At 36.1% G+C, this 26,957-nt stretch overlaps 1 protein-coding gene across 1 annotated transcript in view; it reads left to right on the forward strand.

Moving 5' to 3' along the window:
- LOC148947351 (uncharacterized) overlaps positions 1-8,019 on the forward strand; it is a 43,092-nt gene extending 35,073 nt beyond the window's left edge. The window contains exons 3-4 of the mRNA XM_089095801.1: positions 4,485-4,652; positions 7,714-8,019. Of these exons, the coding sequence (XP_088951927.1) occupies positions 4,485-4,652; positions 7,714-7,969 (424 nt within the window). The 3' untranslated portion in view covers positions 7,970-8,019. The remainder of the gene's footprint in view (positions 1-4,484; positions 4,653-7,713) is intronic.
- The last annotated feature ends 18,938 nt before the right edge of the window (positions 8,020-26,957 follow it).

The following is a 26,957-nucleotide window of genomic DNA, read 5'->3' on the forward strand; positions in this document are numbered from 1 at the left end:
CATTTTGAAGTTTTTACGACAACGCTTTCTATAACAACATTATATGCTCCCAGGGCATAACTTACAACCTCAGCCCTCGGGGCTATGGGGGGGGTTTATACTCAAAACATAATTTCCGGAACCTTCAACTACGTTCAACAAAGGCCATCTCAAAATTTTGATTAAATGTGAAGGGCATAACTTAAAACCTTAACCCTATGTGCTGTATGGGCATAGCTTGCAACCCTTGTCCTGAGGGCTATGGGGGGGTGTCATCCTCAAAGACATAATTTGCAGACCTTTCAACTACGTTGAACAAAATAACTATATCAAAATAATGATCGAAAATATTCAAATAGCGACGAAGACCACACTGCCTTTCCATCATAAGCAAATAAGAAGAACAACAGGGAAATTTTTATACAAGACAGTGGAACGCAACTTTAAATGAATATTTCGACCCTATATCCAAGGGCCGTCCTCAGCAAAACAGTCCTGGTTGAACTTCCTTGAAGTAATGACATTAGGGCTGTTTTTAAACTTTTTTAAACAGTTTTAATGATTGAATTTTAATGTAAGTTTCTTTTACAGTGTTTTATTCTCTTTGTCTGTTTTGCTGAGGATGGACCTTGGATATAGGGTCGAAATATTCATTTAAAGTTGCGTTCCACTGTCTTGTATAAAAATTTCCCTGTTGATCTTCTTATTTGTTTATCGAAAATATTTGGGGAAATGATGGGCATGGGGGGTGATTCTCCCTTCCATTACTTTCGACTATTAAAAAGGGCAATAGCCCTCTCAATTTCCAATCGAATGAGCCCTTTTTCAAGTTTTTACGACAACGCTTTCTATAAAAACCTTATATGCCCCCAGGGCATAACTTACAACCTTAGCCCTCAGGGCTGTGGGGGGGGGTCATGTTCAAAACATAATTTCCGGAACCTTCAACTACGTTCAACAAAGGCCATCTCAAAATTTTCATTGAATGTGATTGGGTAAACAGTGGGCGTGAGAGAGTGATTAGTTACCCTCCAATCAATTTCGACTATTAAAAAGAACACTAGTCCTTGCAATTTCTAACCGAATGAGCCCTTTTTGAAGTTTTAATATCAACGCTTTCTATAAAAATCTTACAAGCCCCATGGGCATAACTTACAACCTTTGACCTGGGAGCTATAGGGGGGTTTGTCATCCTCAAAGACATAATTTTCGGACCTTTCAACTACATTGAACAAAATGGCTATCTCAAATTTTTGATTGAATGTGATTGAAGAAATGGGGGCGTGAGAGGGGGGTTAGTTACCCTTAAATCACTTTCGACTATTAAAAAGAGCACTAGCCCTTTCAATTTCCAATCAAATGAGCCCTTTTTGAAGTTGCTGTAACAGCGCTTTCTACAAAAAAAAACTTATATGCCCCAAGGGCATAACTTAAAACCCTTACCCTGAGGGATGTGGGGGGCTGTCATCCTCAAAACTTAACTTCCAGAACTTGAAACTACGTTAAACAAAATGACTATCTCAAAATTTTGATTGGATGTGTTTTGGAAAATGGTGGGCGTGAGAGGGGGGTTAGTTGCCCTTCAATCACTTTCAATCGAATGAGTCCATTTTGAAGTTTTTACGACAACGCTTTCTATAACAACATTATTTGCTCCCAGGGCATAACTTACAACCTCAGCCCTCAGGGCTATGGGGGGGGGTCATACTCAAAACATAATTTCCGGAACCTTCAACTACGTTCAACAAAGGCCATCTCAAAATTTTGATTAAATGTGAAGGGCATAACTTACAACCTTAACCCTATGTGCTGTATGGGCATAGCTTGCAACCCTTGTCCTGAGGGCTATGGGGGGGGGGGGCGGTGTCATCCTCAAAGACATAATTTGCAGACCTTTCAACTACGTTGAACAAAATACCTATATCAAAATAATGATCGAAAATATTTGGGGAAATGATGGGCTTGGGGGGGGGTGATTCTCCCTTCCATTACTTTCGACTATTAAAAAGGGCAATAGCCCTCTCAATTTCCAATTGAATGAGTCCTTTTTGAAGTTTTTACGACAACGCTTTCTATAACAACATTCGTATGCTCCCAAGGCATAACTTACAACCTTAGCCCTCAGGGCTGTGGGGGGGGTCATGTTCAAAACATAATTTCCGGAACCTTCCACTACGTTCAACAAAGGCCATCTAAAAATTTTCATTGAATGTGATCGAGTAAACAGTGGGCGTGAGAGAGTGATTAGTTACCCTACAATCAATTTCGACTATTGAAAAGAACACTAGTCCTTGCAATTTCTAACCAAATGAGCCCTTTTTGAAGTTTCTATATCAACGCTTTCTATAAAAATCTTACAAGCCCCATGGGCATAACTTACAACCTTTGACCTGGGAGCTATAGGGGGGTTTGTCATCCTCAAAGACATAATTTTCGGACCTTTCAACTACATTGAACAAAATGGCTATCTCAAATTTTTGATTGAATGTGATTGAAGAAATGGGGGCGTGAGAGGGGGGTTAGTTACCCTTAAATCACTTTCGAGTATTAAAAAGGGCACTAGCCCTTTCAATTTCCAATCAAATGAGCCCTTTTTGAAGTTGCTATAACAGCGCTTTCTACAAAAAAAACTTATATGCCCCAGGGCATAGCTTAAAACCCTTACCCTGAGGGATGTGGGGGGTTGTCATCCTCAAAACCTAACTTCCAGAACTTTAAACTACGTTAAACAAAATGACTATTTCAAAATTTTGATTGGATGTGTTTTGGAAAATGGTGGGCGTGAGAGGGGGGTTAGTTGCCCTTCAATCACTTTCAACTATTAAAAAGAACGCTAGCCCTTTCAATTTCCAATCGATTGAGCCCTTTTCGAAGTTTCTATAACAACGCTTTCTATAAAAACCTTATATGCTCCCATGGCATAACTTACAACCCTTGCCCTGAGGGTTGTGGGGGGATTGTCATTCTCAAAGACCTAATTTCCAGAACTTTCAAGTACATTGAACAAAATGGCAATCTCAAAAGTTTGATTGGATGTGTTTAGGGAAATGGTGGGCGTGAGAGGGGGTTTAGTTGCTCTCCAGTCGTTTTCGACTATCAAAAAGGGCACTAGCCTTTTGAATTTCCAATCGAATGAGCCCTTCTTGAAGTTTCTGCGACAACTCGTTCGATAAAAAGGGCCCTGGTCTAAAAGAAAAAAAAACAAATAATACTTTGTGCCAATATTATTCTTTACTTGGGCAGCGCTATTGCGCTGCCAATGAAGCCCGGGATGCATCCGTAGCCCGGATCTTACTAGCATAATTTTTCAATGCCAGGTTTGCAGTTTCTTTCAGATTTTCTACAATAGGCATACCCATGTAAGTAATGCTGCTAGCAAAAGGAACTTCAGAGCCGGATAGACTTATTAAATTTCTATTTCCGTTATAGTTGAATGGTAGGACAACTATAAAACAGTTGTGAACCTCAAACCAATTTGCTCATAAACTTCTTGGAGAAGCTCAAAAGTGGAAGAGTAGCCTTGGAAAGTGCACGAAAGGTTCAGTAAGTCATCCGCAAACGTAACTAACGAGAGATCAAGTCATTTGAAGATAAATGTACTGCTCAACCTATCCTGAGCACCAGTAACACAATTACTAAACACAACTGGAGAAGTAAAAGCTCCTTGGCGTACACCTTTCAGGATCGAAAATAGTAGACTACCACCTTTAATTCCAGCGTTCAGATTTCTATACATGTATCTTACCGCCACGGTAATTACTTGAACAAGTAATTACCGCCGCATCAGTACTTTTTAAATGGGCCTCAAGTAGCACCTGCGATAATATACACTAGTCAAAAGCTCTTGCAACATCGAGTGCACACAAGACCAAGAAATCATCTCTGTCTTCAATATTCTACAGCACATTTATAAGAAGAAAGAGAGCATGATCTCTACCTAATCCTTGCTGGTACCCAAACTGGCGAGGAGAGGCGGAACATTTTTCTTCAATGTTACTTACCAAAAATGACTCAAAAAGCTCGTTTAAAAATTTCCATGGCTGAGTGTGTTTTATCACAGTTGGAAAAAATTTGGAACCATAGGAAGATAAGTCTGCGAACCAAGATTAGAATATTGGAAGCTACAGTGATCGTCCGCCGTTGGGACGGGAGGATGTCATAAAGAAAGATTTAAGGGAAACGGGAACTTCATGAGAGAGAGCAAAGAGGAAGGCTTTGAATAGATTAGGATAGAGGAGGGGCGTGCGTAGCTGTGTTAGTCTCAGGCGGTTTGGTGCTGTGGTGAGTTGTTAGTAGTAGCAGTAGTTTAAAATTTCCGATTATGATGGGCTAGGGTTCATTTGTTACTAAGTTGCCCCTAAGAGGGCAACCAGTATGTTTCTCCGTCTTTGCTTTATTCGTATGTCTCCTCCTTCGGCTCCTAGTTACGGCATTTATTGACCTGAATTTATTATTATGCCATGTCATGTATTTTCATGCCAGCACTCGTGTCATTTATTATCTAGGAGCGTAGCCCACAGTGATCAAGATCATATATTTCACGCCCTTGAATTTGGCCTGTCAACAATTGGGGTTAACGGCAGAGCTTGTCTACTTCGTACAATATGTGAATTACCAAGCCATCCCATTATGAACAGTGGCCTGATGGGCGAAATACTGACAATAATTCTAACGTAAGTCTTGAAATCACTTCTGAATATTTTTTATCAAGCACAAAGAACATAAGTGCTTTTGCTTTTCTCTTCTATATGGAATAGGTATTACACAGTATCATAATAATCATAGTCTATGGCAGCGGTTCTCAAACTGTGGTATACGTACCCCTTCGGGGCAGTGGCGTAATTTTGACAAAATCCTGGGGGGGGGGGGATTGGAGCCAATTTTCCCAAACCAAGTGAAAATGAAAGTGAAAAAGGAAAAATGACCCATATATTACCATAAATGTAAAGATATATTAAAGAAAACTGACCTGTTCCTCTGGATACTTGAATTATGCAGGCTTATCTAAGTTTTGACAAAATTGCAGAAACTAAATTTCAGCTGGGGTGCAAACTGCGGTCTTGGGGACCAAACTTAGGTCTGGAGGGGAAAGCTTCCTCCTGCCCCATGGCAAACTATGCCCCTGCTTGGGGGTACGCAAATTTTTTGGGGGGTACCCGGCCGGACAACAAAAAAATAAAACAACTCTAGGACTGACATTTCTGTTAATATTTTAGCTATAGTTTACTAAGTACCGGTAGCTGAGAAGGGGTACCTAAAATGTTTTGTGGGTAAAAAGGGGTGCAGTGTTTAAATTAGTTTTGAGAACCACTGGTGTAAGGAATCACATAGACTTAGTAAAGAGCGGTGTTTTTCCCATCTGCTTTCCTTGAATACATATATATTACAGAACGAATGATCGTAAATTTGGTCTTTACTAATCCTGAACGAAACTGTTATGACAGTTTCTTTAGATTTAGGAGCTACTAAGCCCTAAACCCTTACCCCTATGGATTAAACTCATTAAAAGTGGATAGCTCCACTTTTAACTTCATTAGAGCGTTTAGCTGTTTATGCAAGGATTTTGTCTCACTGCAAGGGGATGGAGCTGAAAATTTTATTTTAGAAGGGGATGGGCTGATATTAAAGGGGGCCATAATTTTGTGTTAGAAAGGACGGCACAGCAAGGGGTTTTTAAAATAGAATTAGAAGCAAGGGCACTCTTTTTCGAAAGTTATGTTAAATGTAAACATACTTTGTTACATTCATTCGTTACAAAATCCATGAGTACATAAAAAAGTACTATGTACAATTATAGATACACAATGTGCAAATATTCATTCTTTAATTATAATTTTACATCTTCTTGAATAAATTTAAGAATAATTAGTCTTCAGCTTATTGATACAAATTGCATTGTTTTTAGATGGGAAATTTTCTAGCTTTTTCAAATATTTAATGAAATGAAATGAATGAAAGTTTTTCTTCTTCATTCATTGATAATGGCTCTGAAGACTCATTAGCTACTTGGCAAATCAAGGTAAAGACTTTATGGGCCGGGTGTAGTTCATGATATCAATGCAGAATTTTTAGAATGGAGTGTATTTTTGTCAAACAACGAATACGGAGATAATGAGATAAAATCTTATGATAATCTTAACTACTGTTTTTATCTAGCTTTTCAGCTTCTGTCGTCTACTCTCTTTCTCTCTCTCTCTCTCTCTTTCTCTTTCTCTCTCTCTTTCTCTTTCTCTCTCTCTCTCTCTAAACTACTCTATGGTAACAAAATTGTTGTGGCGCAGTAGGTTTGATTTTAGCTTGACAATACGGATCCCAGATTTCAAACTCACCTGTAGCAATGCACTGCTGGGTCGATGCAAGGACTTTAGTATTCAAGAACCGTCGTTAATCCAATACATACAGAGAAATTTAGACGATTGCTCTTATGGAAGATCTTAATGGGTTTTATTTACCGGGTTACTAAAGTTTTATAACTTTATTAAAGATTCAGAGTATTATTATTACCCTGTGGTATAACCTCTGGTATATGTCTAAGTAATTTTTCAGGCAATATGAAGCAAGAGTTTTGAGTCTTTTACCTAATAAAAATTAAAAAAAGAAGTCATCACAGAAAGTCAGAAGAAATTTTGGCAATTGTTCAGACGTAAGATCTTAGCAGGTTTTATTTGCATGGTTGATAGGAGTTCTTATACCTTTAAAAAGCAGGTTCAGAGTAATTTTATTCCCTATCTTATTCTGGAAACTAGCAATATACTCGTATTTAAAGAAAACAAAAAAAGCAGCGAAAACCGAACAACACGAAAAATTCAAGGTCAATACCTGTGACACATGTCAGGGTGAGCTGTCAGGGTAAGTAGTAAGCCCCATTGATGCATTCATGTCATCTTCTGTTGACTGCAAGAGTTCTTTAATGCGCAAAAGATGATCTCAAATATTATGGAGAAATTTGGACAATTGTTTAACGTAATACATTTTAAAATGAAAATATTGTATATAAAATTTTTATATATAATATTCTAAATTATATATTTATATAAAATATTTTAACAGTTTTTATTTACAGATTTGGTAAGAGTTTTTAGAGCTGTATTGTAAACAATTCAGTTTTTTTATCCTGTAAACGGTTTTGGGAACTATTGATATGTTGGAATAAACAAAAAAAAACATGATAGCAAAAATACCACAAAATCAAAGAAACAAAATTACTCCTGCAACACTGACAGAGTCTCCTGTCAAACGCAGCAATTTTTTGGCGTCAGAAGAAAAATGACGTAATTTTTTTGACGGGTCACAGAGAGTAAAGAGAAACTGTGACAATTGTTTTAACATCAGGTTATTTATCTCTCCCGTAAAATGTTTCTTTTGCAATTCCTAGTGTCTGCCCTAGCTACAACTTTACAAATGTTGAAACTGCACTAATTTGCAGCGCTTACCATTCCCTTATTAGGATATCTAAACAGGTTACGCGGAGGCTTTACGTATCCACCTCTATATTATCTCACAAATTTATCCAAACCTTAATGTGACTCATTCTTTGCTGTCACAACAGATTTTAACTACGTATATAGCTATAATATTCCAATTATAGCCATAACTTTCCAACTATTCACCATAATTTTCTTTCGTTGCGAGTGCAGTAAGACCACCCTCCCTACAAAAAATTTAACTCTTTCTTGGGTGTTATAATAAATTTTTGGTTTTTTCGTTTTTTTACTTAACCTTATTCTTTTACAGTCCAAAGCAAGGGATGAATGATTTCTTTAGAGATTATCTACAATCTAAAGGTGTGGATCTGGTGGTAAATTCAACTGCCCAAAGCTGCGAACGTCTTTTCTCAGATTGTCCGTTTTCAGTCTTTGACGTTCTCAAGAAATGGAGTAAATCACCCTACACTGAACAAATTATTTATCTTGATGATAAAAACGAGAAAAATGACACTAATATTTATGGAGGATATAGCAGTGCTGACAGCTCTGAAAACGAACTATGAATGTGATATTATTGAACTGTGAATGTTAAAAGAAAAATAAATTATTTGATTTTTTTTAACTGAATGTGGTATTAATTTAAAAATCACTGAAGGAATTTAGAATCGACTTAAAAAATCGCCTGAAGAATTGGTACCCAATAGATTGACTTGAGACTATGAGGTTTAAGTAATACAGCAACTGTCTGAGTTAAGTAATTTTGATCTTTTTTCCACTTTCATAGATCAATATTTGTATATTTCAAAATACTACGAGAGAAATCAAGCCCAAAAGTAAAAATTAATAAAAAAAAACTTTGGAAAAACTTTTTATCTCCAACAGCCGAAAATGTAAAATGTGGTTTATTCGATTTTTTCATACTATCAAGAAAAACAGAAATTTCTTAAGACTTGGAATGGGCAATCATCACGTGTTTCATCACGTGATTTCTTTTGTCATGAACATCAAGTGCTTTTATTTTAATGTGACACAAAATAAGTTCTTCCAGCTAATAGGAAAAAGAAACATTTTTATTAAGAATGAATTTTTAAACGTTTTTATCAAAATTTATAAAACATTTTAAGTTTCAATGATTTTTTTTTATTTTCGGTTCAATTGAAAATGCAGTTTTTTTCATGAATGTACTTTTTTGTGTATTTCTTTTTAGAAATATCCCAGTTAGAATTTGCAAGAATTGGAAAGTCCGTACTCTAAAGTAACTACTGTAAGTATATTACGTACTCTATTAGTTAGTCTAATACAGTACGTACTAATATAGTACGTACTCTAGTAGTTAGTCTAACTACTGTTAGACCAATTTATCCCTTTCTTTTTTCTAAACGCATTGCACCATGGATAGACTAAAGAAAACTTATTGAGCTGGAAACTCTCTTAACAGAGGAACACTACCGCCATCTAGGGCGTCCACGTAAGAACCTATAGCATATTATAAAAATAAACATATATTATAAATATAATCTATGTAGAGTATTAGAATATGTCAATGAAATAAACCCTAATTAAGGAGAGTTATTGTGATAGCAGCTCGAAGATTTGGATGAATTTCGCTTCCCGATCTTTTCCTCGTCGTCGGTGCCGCTCAGCACTGTCTACATTTAGCAATTTGCTCTACATCCTGCATTGGTCTACGCTTAGGCTCAATATCAACTCAATCCATTCACTCACAAAAAAACTATATCTGAGTTTAAATTTTGGAAAAGGGAGCAAGTTTAGAGGGAGAATCCTAAAAAGAAGAGCATTAAGAGATGGATTCTTTAAAAATAAAGTAAAAATCGTGCAAACCATGGGATTTTACTGAAGTCTAAAAAGCCTCCTCCAACGTATATCCTAGCCCTTTAAGAAACGATCTGTGACATAAATGCATTTTAATTGCCAGTGATTATTTATTCAACAATCACAAATTGTTCAATACGCTAGAATGTGTTTTAAAGTCAAAAATTGTGTTTCAAACACAACCGCATTCCAGACAAGAGTGAAACCACTTCGGACCAGGGTTTAACTTGATTTTAAAGAGTCATTTGCAAAAATAACGCATTGGGGATGTTGAACGATTTTATTCAATTAGAAGATATCACTCAATTAGTTGTCAAAAATTGTTAACTTAAACGGCCGTTTAGTTTACTAAAAGTTTATGAGGTCAAAATTATGCCATTTTAATGGATAATAGAGGTTAAGATAATGAGAGGCAAGTTATATTTTTTTTAAGTTTTTTTAGAGGTTGAAGTATTAATAGGTAAATTAACCTTTCTAGAGATTTTTTTCAGAAATGTTAAGGTGCTGATAGGTAAGTATATTTTTTTACGAGACTTGTAGAGTAATAAAATCTTTAGGGGGTAAATAAATCTTTTTAAGGAGGTTGATCAGAGGTACTGATACTGACACTGAGAGGTAAATAACATTTTAAGAGGTGTTTTTGGAGGTTAGTTGGAAATTGTGGTACTAAGAGGTAAATAAATCTTTTCTCCATTACTTTTTTCTAGCTTGCTACACGATTTTGATTTAATAACAAAGAAAATATCGCTTGACAAGCGATACATATTTATGTCGGGGAACTTTCTTTAAGATGGTGATTTTTTGCTAATGTCGGCAATTTTCAATCTGTTTTATAAAGTGTATTTTCAATGTATTTATTTACAATCTACAGCTTGTATATGCTGTTCAAAAAGAACAGGTTTTATTTTGTTATTTGATTCGCTTAATTGTTCTTTTTTATCATATAATTCCAAATGGCGTGAATTAAAAGGGGGGGCTGTGTCCCCCAAGATATATTGCCCTCCCTCCCCTAGGTTTTTAAAATCACCCTTTTGGGGGTATTTTCATTGAAAATGCCCATTTTTGGCATTTTCATTGAGAATGCCCATTTTTGGTATTTTCAGTGAAAAAACTGAAAATAGCAAGAAATTTCCCCCCTAAATTTTCGTGAAATGAAGCCACTGATAATTCTAAGTCGAGATCCTAAAATTGAAATATGAATGGCTATTTCAGGAAAGTTCAGTCAAGTATTGATTGAACGGTTGATTTCCTTTGGGTTATTTTAGAGTAAATTATGAAGTTTCATTACTCCTCCAAAATTTATTAAATCTTCTTAATTTCTGCCATCCTTGTGAACTGCCTAAATTCACTAAACGTTGCCTTATAGGCGTCATTGGTTTAATCTAACTTTCATCAGTTATTGCTTTATATTTCATTTATTCAGTTATTGTTTGGCATCTGACCTGTAAACATCTGTTTTGATTTTAAGCCGGATTAAATTTGAAATACATTACAGTAGACAGTTTTGCAATAAGTGAAATAATAAATTGATATTTACTGACATTTACTTATTCAGGTGCTGTATTATCGTACTGTCTTTTTAACTTATGAGCAGTTTTTTTGACCATCAAGAATGACGGATGATTTCTAATTTACTTATATCACGGAAAATGGAATATCGAAGGTGGTCGTCAATTCAGGACTATTTTTTCTACTATATGCCTTTTTTAGTGGAATAGATAGAGAAGAAATTATTGAGGCTGCCTCTTCTTTTATAAGCTTAGAAAATCTCGTCTCCCTAAAGACGCTGCTATGGAATATGACAAAATGTCGTATAAAGCCTATCGAGAGGAGGGGTAAAGCTGCTGCCACTAATACGCTAAATGACATTCTAGATCGCTTGGTTGAATATGATTCGGCCGTTTTCGTGTGGCCTATTATTGTGCCAAAGAACATACGTGAAATTCCAGTCCTGAAAAGTGAATCATCAGTTAGACTTGACTGCTTATAAGAAATCCAAAAAATACAGATGAATGTGCATTGTCAGTTTAATATTCATATACTGATATTTAGTCATCAAAATGTTAATATTATTTGATTTATTAAAGTTATAAAGTAAAAACATTTATATTTTTTCAGTAAAGTGCAAATTTTGTTCTGGCCTTGGGAAGGCATAGGGATTTTGCGCCCAACTTATGTTAATTTCTGCTCGTTTTGAGTTTGACTCGGTTATTTATTGTAATTTCTGTTCGTTTTGGGTTTCATTTATTTATCGATGCTGATTTGTGGTAGTTTCACGTTTGGTAGATTATTTGATTTGATTTTTGCTCTTTTGTTGTTTAATGGACTTCTTTACTTTTCTTTGAAAAACTTATTTCGTGGAAAATTTTTTTTTAATTAATTTCTCTTCGTTTCATATTGAAATAGTTTTTTTCAGGGAAAAAGAAAATAACACTTTAAATCTTTTTGTTTTTAAGACTTTATATTTTGGCCTGCTAGTTGTATGCTGGAGAAAAATTTTCAGCAATTTTTAACAACATACACCCCTTTAAAAATACCTCCTCTAGTTGACCTGAAATAGAAAAATTTATACCATTCGCAAAAAAATCTGTTTACTGTCATTGATAGCCTGGTTACACTTACGCTATTATGAATTGTTTAAATTTCAAGAGCAGAAGTAGCCCCGAAAGTGTGAACATAATACCCTCAGTCATTCTTGGGATACTCCTAAGATGCCTTATTGGGAATCAGTATTATCACAGTGCATTTTGATTTATCTTAAGGCAACATTTACTTTTTAAATATAATGGGCAAACGGGAGGGTGGGCGTGGGATGGTGGGAGTGGAAGGGGGATTAGTTGCCCTCCAATTATTTTCGACTATTAAAAAGGGCATCAGCCCTTTCTATTTTCAATCGAATGAGCCCCTTTCGAAGTTCCTACGACAACTCCTTCGATACGAAGTGCCCTGGTCTAAACAATAACAACAACAAAAATTATCATTAATCACTTTCGACTATTAAAAAGGGCACTAGCCCTTTTAATTTCAAATCGAATGAGCCCTTTATTGAAGTTTCTACGACAACACCTTCTATAAAACCTTATATACCCCCAGGGCATAACTTAAAACCCTGGCCCTGAGGGCTACAGGGGAGTATCCTCCGCAAAAACATATTTTCTATCTTGAAATCAACTACGCTGAAAAAAAGGTTATCTCAAAATTTTTATTGGATGTGTTTGGGGTAAATATGAGCGTGAGGGGTGGGGGTATTAGTTGCCCTCCAATAGCTTTCAACTATTAAAAAGGGCACTATCCCTTTGAATTTCCACTCGAATGAGCCTTTTTTGAAATTTCTACAACAACACCTTCTATAAAAACCTTATATGCCCCCAGGGCATAACTTAAAACCCTTGCCCTGAGGGATGTTAGGGAGTGTCAGTAGTATGTCTCGTCTGGATTTGCTTAGACGTATAGCAATTTCAACGTTATTTGCTTGCACCTCTACACCTTTTCAAAGAGAGTGACTATCCCCATGCATATAGGTAATACTTCTACAGGGCATTACACCTTTTCAAAGAGAGTGAGTATAACTTGATTTGTGGTTGGTAATTGAATAAAAGAAATGGTTTTCACTACAATTCATATTAGTAAGAGAATCGAATTAAGAGCTAAAAGTTTATATGAGAGGATATTAGTGGATAAAAAATGAGTGGTGTATTTACATTATTGGAGATTAATGATGGAGCTGACAACAGCAGCAACGATATACGAATACCCAATGGGGCTGTGGAAATGACCACTGGCTGTAGACTTTGTCTTGAATGGGACGCTAAGTATGCCAGATACGTGATATCATTAAGCAAACTTAAGCAGAAGGAGCAGCTATGTTTTGCTGGAAAAGTGAATAGTCTTCATATAAATAAACTTTGGTCAGCATTATATGTCCTATTGAAATATATTGATGAGTACAAAATACATCAGTGAATATTATTATTAATGTAATTATTTTGATTAAAATTGTTTCCAAATCAAAGGTATTTTTTTCTTTCTATAGTAGACTATCGTATATTTTTTAGAGTACACAAAATTCTGGTTAGTCTGAAGTTGGTTGTGAGAGAGTTATGACTCTAAAAAATGGATAGATTCGAGAAAGAGCGAATCATGGGGAATCTAGTTCTTATGTAAAAACGTTTGATTCTAGATGACAATTTTCTAGAGCTGTCTATTCAAAGGAAGATATTTTCTCGGGGAATGCTTGTCGATATAATGAAAACTGATTCTCCATCATTAGACTATTGTATGACGCATCTACGTCAGGGTTCAAATGCATTTACACAATTTATTCATATATTGAACACGACACGGCAAAATTATATTGTGGATATGCTTTTAAACATTAGTTTAGAAATTTAGGACTTTTTTTTTCATTAGAAAGATGGTGCTCAAGGATGATTTACTCCTCTCTGTCTCTCTCTATCTCAGACAATTTTTGATGTTGCTAGCTCAGTTTCATTGTGGCAGTGAGAGTGTCAACACATGACAAAATGTTCCATACATGTCCGTTATGTATGTACTCACTGGGCAGCTGGTCATTATGTGAGAATTGCACAATGATTGATGAGTATGATGAAAAGTGTAGATTATGCAACCCATGTAAATTGCATAGAGGATATACTGTACAAATTAAAGGTTGTAATTCCTGTCTTGCAGAGCTGTGTGACTCTCATCCTAGAGGCCACCTATGCTCCAATTGTCATTATGATAAATGTAAGCAGTGGGAGAATACATATCTCGGTAGGATTAGAAAGAATCCTAACCTTGATTTTAGGTTATTGCTACGACATTGGTATCGTCGTGGTTTTAGATTGTTCTGGGAAGAGGAACCGGATCAACATTTCAACTGTTGGGACAACAGAAGAATATGGTTTCTACGTCATTGTTGTGAAGACAATGGATTTTATGATTATAAGCCCACTGATTTTTATTTGGTTGTGACGGAATGTGATTTGACACTCGAGGACACTGTTTATGAAATTGCTTCAAATAAGCAAATTGAAACATGTGAATTCTATAGAATGAATGAGAATAGTATCATTGACTGTACAAAGAGATATGACAAGAGTGAAGTCACGCTCTACTGTAGAAAATGTGACCCCGACATTGCAGTACATCAGGATCAGTACACTGTGAATTCAGATAATCTACCTGCACTAGTTGTTGTCGACAAATACCTAGTATTGGATGAAATCTAAAGAGTAGAAAAGTCGTTTTATCATGTATATAATTTTTTTTTATTAATAAACAATTTCACATACACCTTTAGAACATTTTATTCTTAGGGCACTAAAATCAATATTAAATACACTTGTAAGTATATTCTCCACTAGAAAGTCGTTCAATCGAGGTAAGTCAACGTAGATCTTGAGAAACTGCTTGTAAGTGTAGCCACGACATCTGAACATGAAAAAGAGTAGTGCATGAAAGCCACATGTGTTAGTCGTTAAATCCTGTACTCTTCGTTGATTTTGAATAATGGTTGTCCCACTGCTGTCAATAAAGTTGCTGATGTATGGAGCGTAGAATTTATACGATAGTCCAAGAGGATCAAAAAATTCATTTTTATTCGATTTTTGAAAGATGCAAATCCACTTACCGGTCTTCAAAGTCGATGGACTGCTATTAACAATGATTAGGGTATTGTTAACATTTGGAATTTTTCCAATGAAGTCCGAAGGTATGCAATAGGACTTGTACTGGGACATGTATGGATCCATACTAAATACGTTGATTATTGAGTTTGTGTTCATGATGCTAGGTCTATTAGAACACTGCCGTCGGGTGTGATTTCCCACTAGGTTTCAAATTGACTCAGAGATGTTAGCGTGATACTCTCAGTCAAAGCATCAGCAAATTTACACTCTAAACGTACATTCCCTGTTCGTACTATGCTCATATCCTGTGTGCCAGACAAATCCAAAACAATCACCACATGATTTTTTTAAAACATTGAATCGGTTATTCAATTTTCAAATAGTTGAGAGTCATGATATAGGGATTTCATTGTCAACTCGTACAAATTTCTATAGAATTTTTTGTCAAATGATAGAGTTTACAGTGGAATACCATTCACTTTGCACACAAGGCTAGATAGACCGAAAACATTAAAATCATGGGGAGATTCAGTCCAGGATCCAACGTCACTCCCACTCCTCACAAAGGCCAAAGCCAATTTTGATGGGATTTCTCCATTGATAAATGATGAATCGCTATAGCTACGAGAGCCGGTGGCAATGTGACGTTGAGTGGTGATTGTATGGGGGACAAGAAGTTTAATGTTGTTACCATTGGCTCTTAGCTTTTCCACTGCCAATGCAACAGAGCTCATAACCTGTTGTTTTCGGACGTGGAGAATCGCCGATGTAATAATGATATTTGCATCGGGTTCTACAGGAATTGTATTTATCAAAATGAAATTAGATGGGGCCATCTGTAACTTTATGTCAATCTTGACTTTGGGGGGGTAGACATTTGGATATATTTAATGTCTAATGATTTATTTTTAAAACTATATGATAATCATTTGTCCCTGAAGTAGTCAACTCATCTTCAGTATCAACACCTGACCTATATTCATAGCCCAATGCTTGTCCTCTCAACTCCTTGTAAGCATTTGGTGTCATCATCATAAATTGTATGTAGCTTGCATAGTTTGATACATTTTTGCGAGTGCTCACCAATGTTCCATTAATAAATACATTAATTTGTTTGAATAGGTTGTGTAGAATACAGTTTTCATAGGAGAGACCATCGCCGGCATTTGGAGTTGTATTATCTGACTTTTTCTTCACCACAACATTTAAATCAATAAATGTTGATGACAAATCAATGAAATAGTCTTCATTGGAAAATATTTGAAAGTATATATTTTCCAAGAGGGGTTGTTGGGGATGAAATTGTTCATAGTAGCCATACTTGACACTGACATCAACATTTTCAGCATTGAAGAGATTAGATGAGGAACTGATTAATGGATATGATTCCTTGTGGGGGAGATAAGTCATCTTAAGAGAAGAAATCCTTCTTTGATCTAACAATATTTTTCTTTTTCTTCTTCTTCTGTTTATTGGTCTTCCTTGTTTTATTCCTCAAAGTCCTTGTTGATGTCCATCGCTTCCCGCATGGCTGGAGACTGATGAGTGAATGACGCGCACGCATCCTTTTCAATCCCTCCCCATTTTGTCGAGATTTTAGTTGCTCACGAACGGCTCTTGCTGAAGATCTAATATTTTCCTTAACACTCTCCTTGAAATTTTTGCCCGACCCCCAGTCCTGTAGTGTGGAGGCAGCGAAATTTGATGCAGCAGATACAAGATATTTTCTGGCAAGTGGTAGTGCAGAACGAAAACCAGACATTTTAGTGCGCCACTTGTTAGTAGTCTAATTTATTCCCTAATCTATTAGGCCTCGAAACACCGGCATAACAATTAATATCGGGACAGAAAAATGGAATTCTCCTATTGCTCATTCTAGGTGATCTTGTCATCGCTGATAATGGCTCAAAAACTACATATAATCACTGCTAGGCCTTTTGTTATAGCTAGAGGATCACCCAATTCACTTCTTAGTGTTAACTGACAGAGTTCCAAATACAAAATATTTAAAGGAAAATACTGAAGATGCTTCATATTATACTGATGAACAAGTTCATAAGTTGTTTTTCGTTCAAGGACACGTTGGAGGGGGAATTTTGAGTTACTGACTCTCAATGTTTCCACAAAGGATGCATATAGAAATAAGCAGAAGTCTGAGGCAAAACCAGGGGGATAATCAGCAAAAAAAACTTGATTCATCCCGTAAACGGTGTCAGTGTTTTTCCCAGTGATCATATTCTGTTTAAAACCAAGAACGTCTCTCAGATTATCATTGAAAATAATTATTTCAGTGTCAAGAGGTGTGCTAATGTAAATTCTATAAAGTTCCAATAATTAAAGTCGAATTTCCCATTCCTACGATATGAGATTTTTCTATTGATTGAACAACACAAATCCCCATATTATCATATTCAATATATTTCAATTTGGCATATGGATATTCACTAGATTTAAGTGCTTCAACCCATTCATAGTCGACATAGTTCAGCCCCTTCATAGTCCAATCGAGTGGTATAACTTTTATATCATACACACGATCCTTTCTCAGGATGTCATAGGTATTTTTGAGAATACAGTCGACAAGAGCCACTTCATATGCACCGTCAAATTTGATGGCAGGGGAGAGTTTTGTCCAAAAATCACTTGTCGTATTCAAGTCATTGTAGAGATGATCTGAAACGTTGGACATTAAAATTACTTAGAAATCATTGGGCATTGTCAATATTTTCAAAACCGATCCAAGAATAAAAATCAGAATTGTATCCTACCCATCAAACAAGTGACTGTTTCTTACCCGTGCGAGTACGGCTATTTAAAATCTTTTCAATTTCATAGATTTCAACATTATTTTTATCTTTTTGTAGTTCGTAGTTATAAAACCCGCCGAAACTCTCTTCATCTTTGGTATCACGCGAATTAAAAGCTATGGGTTTAGTGTCTAGGATTTTTACGACTTTAAAAATTCCTGTGAAACACAAGTAATTTCCTTTTTCAAAAACATTAGTTGTTCTATTAATTCGAACAGTATCCCCAACATTGAATTTATTTTTCTTCTTGACAGTCGTTTCATTGGAATACTGTTTAAGAAAGGTGTCAATTGTATCATGATCAGAATGATGAACTTCCGTTGGTGTAGAGTTGGACAATGATCGATGAGGTCGTTGATTATAAATCAACATGATTTTATCTAGATCATGAATAAAAGTCGACGTATTTTTCAATGTACAATATCTTGAAATTAAAATTCGAATAGTTCTTATCAATCGTTCGTCCAATAAAGCCTTTATAGGACTGTTACTATGATAGAGCAGTGGACTATATTTCTATATTAATTTTACAACATGGGGATTAACAAATTCACTACTATAATCTGTTTGAATTTTTTTATATGAATCCTGTTCGAGGAAACTTCCAACGGCCTAAGCAACTTCAACGCCTCTCGTTGAGCGTATTGGAATGGCATAGGCATAGCGACTAAAAACACTGATTGCAAGTAGAATGTACTTGTACGGTGTATTATGACGTCGTTGAAGCTCATTTAGAATCAGGAGATCTACTTGCATTATATGCATTGGGTAAAAGGCTTTAGTTTTTCGATAATTATTGGCACTAAGTCTATGATTTCTATGCAGAGTGTAACTTGATTCATTTTGTAGATATTCTTGTACACTTTTAGTGTGAACACGAGTGACTTTGGAAAAAGTGGTGGGTGAGCTCAAACTCCCCGCTTCACCAATATTTTCATTAGCATCTGTAAGAAATGCAGCCAATCTGAACGTAAGTACGTTGTGTAACGTCGGCTACCCTTTTGTATACGGGTGATTGGTGGTGGTGGTGATTGCGACTTGATTCTTTTCTGCTTTTGTCAAGATGTTAGTGTTTAGCTGGTGTTTATAAAAATTTATTTGAAATCTTCTTCTTCTTCTTATTTTAATGGTGTCAATGTTGTTGATGATGATGATGATGCATGTTTATTTAATTTTTTTAGAATTTGTCTATTGCTAATAAGACTTTTGGGGAAGTTTAATGTATTTAGAAAGTTGTATAGATGAGTGTCAAATGATAATAGTCCTTTACGATTTTTAACCGTGTCATAGATTAAATCAAGTAGATTATAGCTCTTGCCCTGAACTATAATCCCTTTCCCTTTGGTCTCAACTTGAATATAATCTTGACCGCTTTCCATGAGATGAACTAGGAGTCGTGTTCAATGTTCACGATAATTTTTGGGGCATAGAATTAAAAATTTAGAAAAAATATAAACAAATTCAACAATATTTAATTTTGTTCCAGCAGCAGCAGCAGCAGACTCTTGAGGAGATGATTCTTTTTTGGGGTCAATACCACCAGCAGCAGTGGGCTTCGACCGATAGGACTTGTGTTTGTCCACTCGGCGAAGTGCATCTTGAAGTAAAAGCAGTTTTTTATCATCCTCAATATTCTCATTGTCAAGGAATTTACTCGGATTGTTCTCAAAGTGTTCCACGGGTGAGAGAGCGAGTTCTATTGGAGTCAATTTATAGGGTTTTGCCATTCTCTAAAGAAAACTGTTTACAAGTCCTGCAATTATTGGCATTAAAAGTGTGAAAAAGCTACCGCCCGCCTGAAGAAGTCGTTTCCTTTTAAAATTGTTTCCTTTGTTTTTAGAGGCGACTGTACGTACAATGGAACGATGTTGCTTTGCCTGTTCCTTAACTACTTCTGGCAGTTGAACATTACACTCGGTCAAATTTAAACAAAGTTAGGATATAAGATTAATGAAATCATTGTCAATACTGTGTTTGAGTATTGCCTTCCTAAGCGGAGGTTTTGAAGTGCTTAGAACTGAAATCAAATGTCTATTTTCAAGTAGTTTCTTCAGTGTCATGATAGTCACTAATAGGTCTTTTTAGTGTTCACAGGGAGATATACTGTAATTTCAGTGTCGAAAATATCTGTGACTACACGCAAATCCTCGGATGCATTTTAATTAAGATCCAATTGGATGTAACCGTGGGGTTTATTAGTTGCCTGATTGTATGCCAAGATTAAAAATTTAGGGACACCTGGATAGATTTGTTTATTGAGGGTTATTAGCGAGCTAGAATCACGAACAACTCTGTAGATGATATAGTAGGTGCAGTTCGGAGCAAGTGTTCGTATACATTTGCTCTGATGAAAGAGATTGTATAGAACCAGAGTAACGGAAATCTGTTCATGATGAGAGCGAACAGTGAACAATTGCAGCATTTCCTGGGACCATTGTTCAATAGTTCAGCCAGATCGTCAATGATCAGCCAAGAGTTTGGTTCAATAATGCTGAAAACATCAAGTCCCTGTATGAATTGTATCTGCACCAATCCCATGGTGGTGGCAGCAATTGCTTTTATTTTATCGTATGACTCCTGCCAAATACTATAGCAATAGTATATTTTTTTCGGCTTTTCCACAAACATTTTATCGCAATTTCTAATTATTTTAGTTAAGAGTATTGTTTTGCCTGACATTGAGGGCCCACACAGAAACGATCTTAATAATGTTTTAAATTGATACGAGTTCCTTTCAGCAATTAACTTGGACAACTAACTGTAGACCATAGTTGTCTAATGACTAAATAATTTCCCTACTACTACTCCGTTCAAGAATAATAATAATAATAAGACGAATAAAGAATCATATTTTCTTTTATTATATACATAAAAAAAAAGTAACAATACATTAAAAAAAAGCACATTAAACATGAAAAAATACACTTTTTTTAAAATTTATTTATAAAAAATACAACATTTACATAGGCACACTGAGAAAAAAAACTTAAATAAATTCACTTTTTTTTTCTTTTTTTTATAGAGAAAAAATACAACATTAGATTAAAGCACTTTTTTTTTTTTGAATGAAACATTTACAAAAAAAAATCTGCTCTAAGTAAAAAAAAAGATAACTTTGATAGTGGCAGTGCACCCCCCACTGGTGGCCGCCCCCCCCCCGGGCCACCGAGCCCCTCCCCCCCCCCCCCCAAAGGCAGTGAGGCCCCCCCCCAAAGGTCTTAGTAAAAAATTTACTGGACTTTATTCATACCGAGATTTTCCCTATGGATAACACATTCGGCCCGGTCTGAAGTTAAATAGTGAACAAGGGGGAGGGTAGTCACACCATCTTGACAAACATAGACCTTGTCGGAGATGGTACTCTTGGCAGTTTTTTCTACATTTACAGTAAAGTTTCTGTATTTGAGAGAATGAATTTCCAGCAATTTGGCTCGTGGAATTGTATTTTCAACAATACACATTTTTTAGATGTCCATTTCGAAATTCTTATCCACATAGTGCGTGGGTACTCCTTTGCAACGTTTCTTGATTTACTCGCCGTGTGTCTGTATAAAGTACACCTTCGGACCTACAAACATACCACTGGAAATCAAGTCGCTTCCCGTTTCTGATTTAAAAAATAAAAGCTGATTTGGTGCCCGACGTTTCACTAGCTCTGGGTAAAGACCATCCCAATTGGAGTAGTCCATCCGTGAGCTGATAATTTCACCGTGCGCCAAATCATAAATTAGATTTGGGGTTTTTACTTTTAACAGTAGAGAATCTGTGTCCCCGTAACAGACCTTTACATGCCCCTTCTCCGACCACTATACCCTAGCCACATTGAAGTAGAATTCCAACATGAGCTTGTCTGAGATCTCCAAGATCGCACTGCCTGCAGCAATATTTTTATTTACGACACTACTTCTTTTTTTCCTACTCAATAGTACCATGTCCGGGCCAATGATTGATAAGGAGGTGTAAATTGGATCAGCAATAATTCGTGCAAAGTGTTTTGGGTTGGTCATGAAGTCACAACGAGTCCTATTAGAAATACTTGCACACATTGTGCCGGAATGCTAATTCAAAATGAGTGTATAAATTTCTTGGTCTGCTTTTGTCTTCGCTGCAGAAAATATGTTGCCAAAAATGTCAACAAACGTTTCCAGATATGGTTTTTGACTTAACTGGAGTGCTCTATGAACCTTTGTGACGTTTAAACCGTTGTTGTTAATCCATTTTAAAGTCACATGATGTACAACTATGTTTTTTTTTGGCAGAAGGTCAGCAATAAGTTTTTGTTTTGAAGGTGACCAATGCAATCCATCCACATCGACTAACCGCCTATTGCGAGGGCTCAAAGAGTCCTTAGTCACAGGTCTATTGATGCATGGGAAAACAAAATCCTTTACTGAATCGTGAAGCTCGACTGGTATCTCTCAATTAATTTCAAAAAACAATCCAACCGGCTCATTCTCCTCAACTCTGTCGTCGGCAATGTTGGGGAAATGGTGAGCTTGAAGGTCATTGAGTCATTTATAATCACCACAAGGTAGCGCATAATGGGACATGGCCAAGGGGTAGAGAGAGTTCATATCAAGGAAAACTGCATCCGATTTTGTCCTTGTCTTCTCTCCTGTTGGATCAGTTTCCAAGATACGATCCCCGTGAAAAACAAATCCACCCCTCATTGACTTTTCGATGAACAGATGCTGATCAATGTCTGTGATTAGCCCAATTTTTTCCCCACTAATTTTTAGGATGAGGTCCATCACTAGATGAGGAGATGAAAAATAATAGCCCAATTCCTCATAGATTTTGTCCGTATTTTTACACATAATGTCTAAAAAGGTTAACACGTCAGTCGAAAAATAGAGGTTCCTACAGTCAAACCTTTTTTTACAACCTCCCTCTGAAAAATAGTTTTTAGAAAAAATGTGTTTCTGGGTGGTGCACCTACGGTCGTGTAGGCTGACGTAAAATGATTCGATCGGAGGAATAGATTCCTCGGCGAATCTTGACATGGAATAATAATAATAATCATAAGGATATATGCCTTTGACCGTCAACAAATCATATAAATCATTTGGAAATTGTTGCTTGAGAAGGGGGAAAGCGTTGCAGCCGTCATCGTTTTTCTGCACCTGAATTAATTCGCTCAATAATTTGGGGAAAAAACTGTAGGAATCTAAAAAGCGAATTTTATTCGTGTACTCAACGTCGGCTTCAACAAATTTCCACATAAATTCCAAAACAAGCAACTTTTCCGATGATTTAGGTATGATTTTGTAGGTAAAGCTGTCTATCACCCATGCGTCATCCACTGTTCCATTTCTTTGAAGATGCACCAATGATGGTAGCACATACTTTAGATCGTAGTTAGAGTTATGTATAAAAAACGGAAGAAAAAGTTGCTGTTTAATTTTTAAATTACATGAATTGTGAGCCCACCCCCGAAAGTTACTTTTCCCCGTTGAATTGGGATCAATAAGGTGATTGTGATCCTGCACCGCGTCTTTTGGGGCAAGAACACCCCTACAAACCCAGCAAATTGTCCCCTTTTCTAATGCCAGTTGCTCTTTATCTGACAATTTCATTGGGTAGTTGGTGTGACGTAATCGTGAAATTGCCCCGTTCGCTGTTTTTATTGAGGATACCAATAACTTTTCCATGCTGCCCTCCTCATCCATAGCCAAAAAAACTCTTCCAATTGCATTTTATTGTTGAAATCACGACAAGCGTGTGCGTAGGAACACGCAACTAGTTTGTGTTCCTTGACTATATTTGGCCTTGATGGGTCTGATACCTCAACCAGTCTTGTTTCACAATCCAAAGACATTTTATCAACTTGTAGCAGGGTCGAAAATTTTTAAATTGTAAAGTATCTTTCCCTTCTACCGGAATTTCAATTCTTTTATTCCCATGAATTTTGCAATTGTTCATGTGGTTTGAGAATGTTGTTTGAATTTTAAATGGGGAAACGTACATGGGGCAGTAGAGATTTTCCCAATATTTTTTGCTTTGAGATAGGAGTCGAATTATTGCTGCGACCAGAAAAAAATGACCATAGGAATTTAGATCTTTGGGAGATTTCTTAATGATCCACACCCAATTTCTAATATTTTCCACCATCGGTGTCCTCACTGAATATAAAACCCCTTTTTTATTTGGTTTTTTTCCCCCATCTACAAATTCAGTGTCGTACCTAAGAACGACCCACCCCCCCCCAACAAATTCATTTTCTTTCTCGCAAATGCTTATTTCTTTCAAGAAAAACCGAGACATTCTCAAAAAACAAAAAAAAATTAAATTAGGACAAATTTCCACCATGTTACTTGCAAGTCCGTCGTTATTTTTCAATGATAATTCATTTTTTAATGCGTTATTGGCTGCTGCCGAAAATATATATTTAAAGCATTGCAGCACTGTGTCAAAACCGAAACTCCGAACTCCTCCTGTAGCTGACACATATGCGTGGCAATTTTTTTTTGTTACCCCGCCCTCCCCTTAAAATAAAGTTTTTTTTAAATATACTGAGATTCAGATCCATGTGTTCAATGTATAAAATGGTGGACCCACTTCCCCTCTCATTAAAAGTGTCCAAAGTTGATATCAATTTATTCGCCCACTTCGAAAAGTTCTCTTCAAATTCATTTAGACCTGGGTAAAAAGTCTGGTTCCCAGTTGAAAAATGAAAATAAAAAATATCCCCAGATGTTCCCTTTTGTAAATAAACTTTTTGATTAACTGATGCTTTAACTCCCCCTTGACCCCCCCAAATCTGAATCTGAATGTCAATTTGTGCTCAAATTTTGTCGATGTAGCTATGAAGAGCATTTACAGGGGCAGTTAAAATAATGCCCCCCTTAACCACGTTGTCCTCGGGAGGGTTAAAATCTACCCTATAAGTTTGCATGTGACCAAGAGCAGATTTTAACAAATAAAATTCACTTAGTTCCGGGGACGTGACACTATTTTCATGTCCTGCACTTATTTGCACAGGATCCAATTCACTATTAGTACAGTTCTCGTAAAAAATGTCCTCAGAAGATTTAGACCCAACAATTTGCATTGTTGTATCATTAAGCGAAATGGTGGGGGGTGACATAGAATTGTCAATACCCCCCGTCTGTTCAACTGCAATGGTTGGAGATGACACGAGGTCCCCTAGTACATATTCCATGGTGTTTAGGGACAATTGATCAAGCCAGCCTGTATTGTCCTGCGATGTAATTTCTTTACGAGGACGTGGTTCACTTGTACTACTAAAATCGCTTAAATGTTCGTGCATAAATCTATCGGCCCAGTCCAACTCCTCTATTGTATCGATATCACACGTTACCTCGTCTAGGCTAGTTATTTCCGCAAAAAAAACATCGTACAGAAAACCCCCCTGACAGTCTAGATTATCTACAAATACGACAGATTTAGCTCTGAACTCAATTGGTGGTGACAGTATTTGTCCTGTAAACTCAGTTGTTTTATCATTCAACAGCGGTGCTATTTCATTAATCTGTAGAAAAAAGGTTTTATTTTCTATAAAAAATATTTTCTATAAGTTGTCATCAAAAATGTCCCCGGAAGAATTAGGCCCAACAATTTGCATTATTGTATCATTAAGCGAAAAGGTGGGGGGTGGCATAAAATTGTCAATGCCCCCTGTTTGTTCAACTGCAATGGTTGGAGATGAAACGAGGTCCCCTAGTACATCTTCCAAGGTGCTTGGGGACAATTGATTAAGCCAGTCTGTATTGTCCTGCGATGTAATTTCTTTACGAGGACCCGGTTCAGTTGCACTAGTAACATCGCCTAAATGATCATGCATAAATCTATCTACCCAGTCCGAATCCTCTGTCATATCGATATCACAAGTTAAATCGTCTAGGCTAGCTATGTCCCCAAAAAAACGTCGTTAATGAAACCCCCTTGCCAGTCCATATTATCTACAAATAATGCAGGTTCGTCTCTGAACTGCATTGGTGGTGATAGAATTGGTCCTGTAAATTCAGTTGTTGCATTATCCAACGGCGGTGCTATTTGATTAATCTGTAGAAAAAACTTTTTATTTTTTATGTAAAATAAACATTATTTTTATAATGTTAATAAACTATGTAAATTTTTCGTAGTCACTGTCCCACAGCCTGAACAATTAAAAGAAGAAGAAAAAAAAAAGTTACATTTCTATATATCTTTTATAATGACAACAGAACCCGTTAAAAATATATATATTGTTTTGGTCAGGGAAAGGAAGTCTTATTCTTAGAGGATATGTTAGAACAAGAGAATAATATATAAAACTAATGGTTTAATTCAAAAAAAAAAATTCAGAATAAAAATGCAAAATAGGGATCCAGCTCTAGTGCCTGTCCCTCTTGGCTATAATTCTCAATAAAATCTGACCTACTTTCAACCAATGCAGTATATTCTATGAAACACTGTTCTTCAGCCCCGGTTAATGGACATTAATCCCATGTATTGGTTGCTGGTGTTGGTGTAACTTTCTCGACAATACAAATTTTCCTATGTCGTTTGGCAATAGATTTGATTGAAGTGCTGGACTTCGTTAACCTGTACTAAATAAATCATTGTAATCGAGGAACTTTTTTTTCTCCTTCCATATCAACAATTAAAGTGCACTTAAAATGATGGATGGTTCATTTTAGAGCTCCGAGGAGGACCTTCGGGGACCAAGTGATTCCTTTGGGTTAGGAGTTTTCGAGCCCTTTTAACTTGAATGTGCGTAATTCACAACACTGTTCAAATATAAATTGTTTATTATCACGACCCTAGAGTTTCAGCCTAAAATCATTTTCGAAAATATATTTTAAAATGTATTTAATTGTTTCGTCGAAATAATTGCCTAAAATGACCAAAAAAACGGTTTCGCTCAAATAATGTTTTTGATAACACTGTGTTGTCACATTTTAAATTATTAAGAATCCTTTTTTCCTGTGTTAATGCCTCTTCATCTAAGATAGAAAACATCCGATTATTTGAAATCCCACTTTTGTAACGAACGTTTAAAACAAAAACAATTTTTTTTTCTTAATTGGATTCGAATTTATCAAACAAATGCGTAATAAATTACAAATTTTTGCTTATAGCATTATTTAAAAAACAGTGCATAATAATTTAAAAGTTTTGTTAATAACACACATACACACGCGCACATGCGCACACACTCACACACGCAAACACACACACACACACACACACACGCGCTGAAATATTCTTACAGGTTGAAATTGCGTTTTTAACCCCTTAGCCTATATTCTATTAGCCTATAACATGCTGCTGAAACA

Source organism: Artemia sp. Qi Xiang Cuo, chromosome 10 (genome assembly GCF_049724085.1).
Source record: "Artemia sp. Qi Xiang Cuo chromosome 10, ASM4972408v1, whole genome shotgun sequence".
Lineage (NCBI taxonomy): Eukaryota > Metazoa > Arthropoda > Branchiopoda > Anostraca > Artemiidae > Artemia > Artemia sp. Qi Xiang Cuo.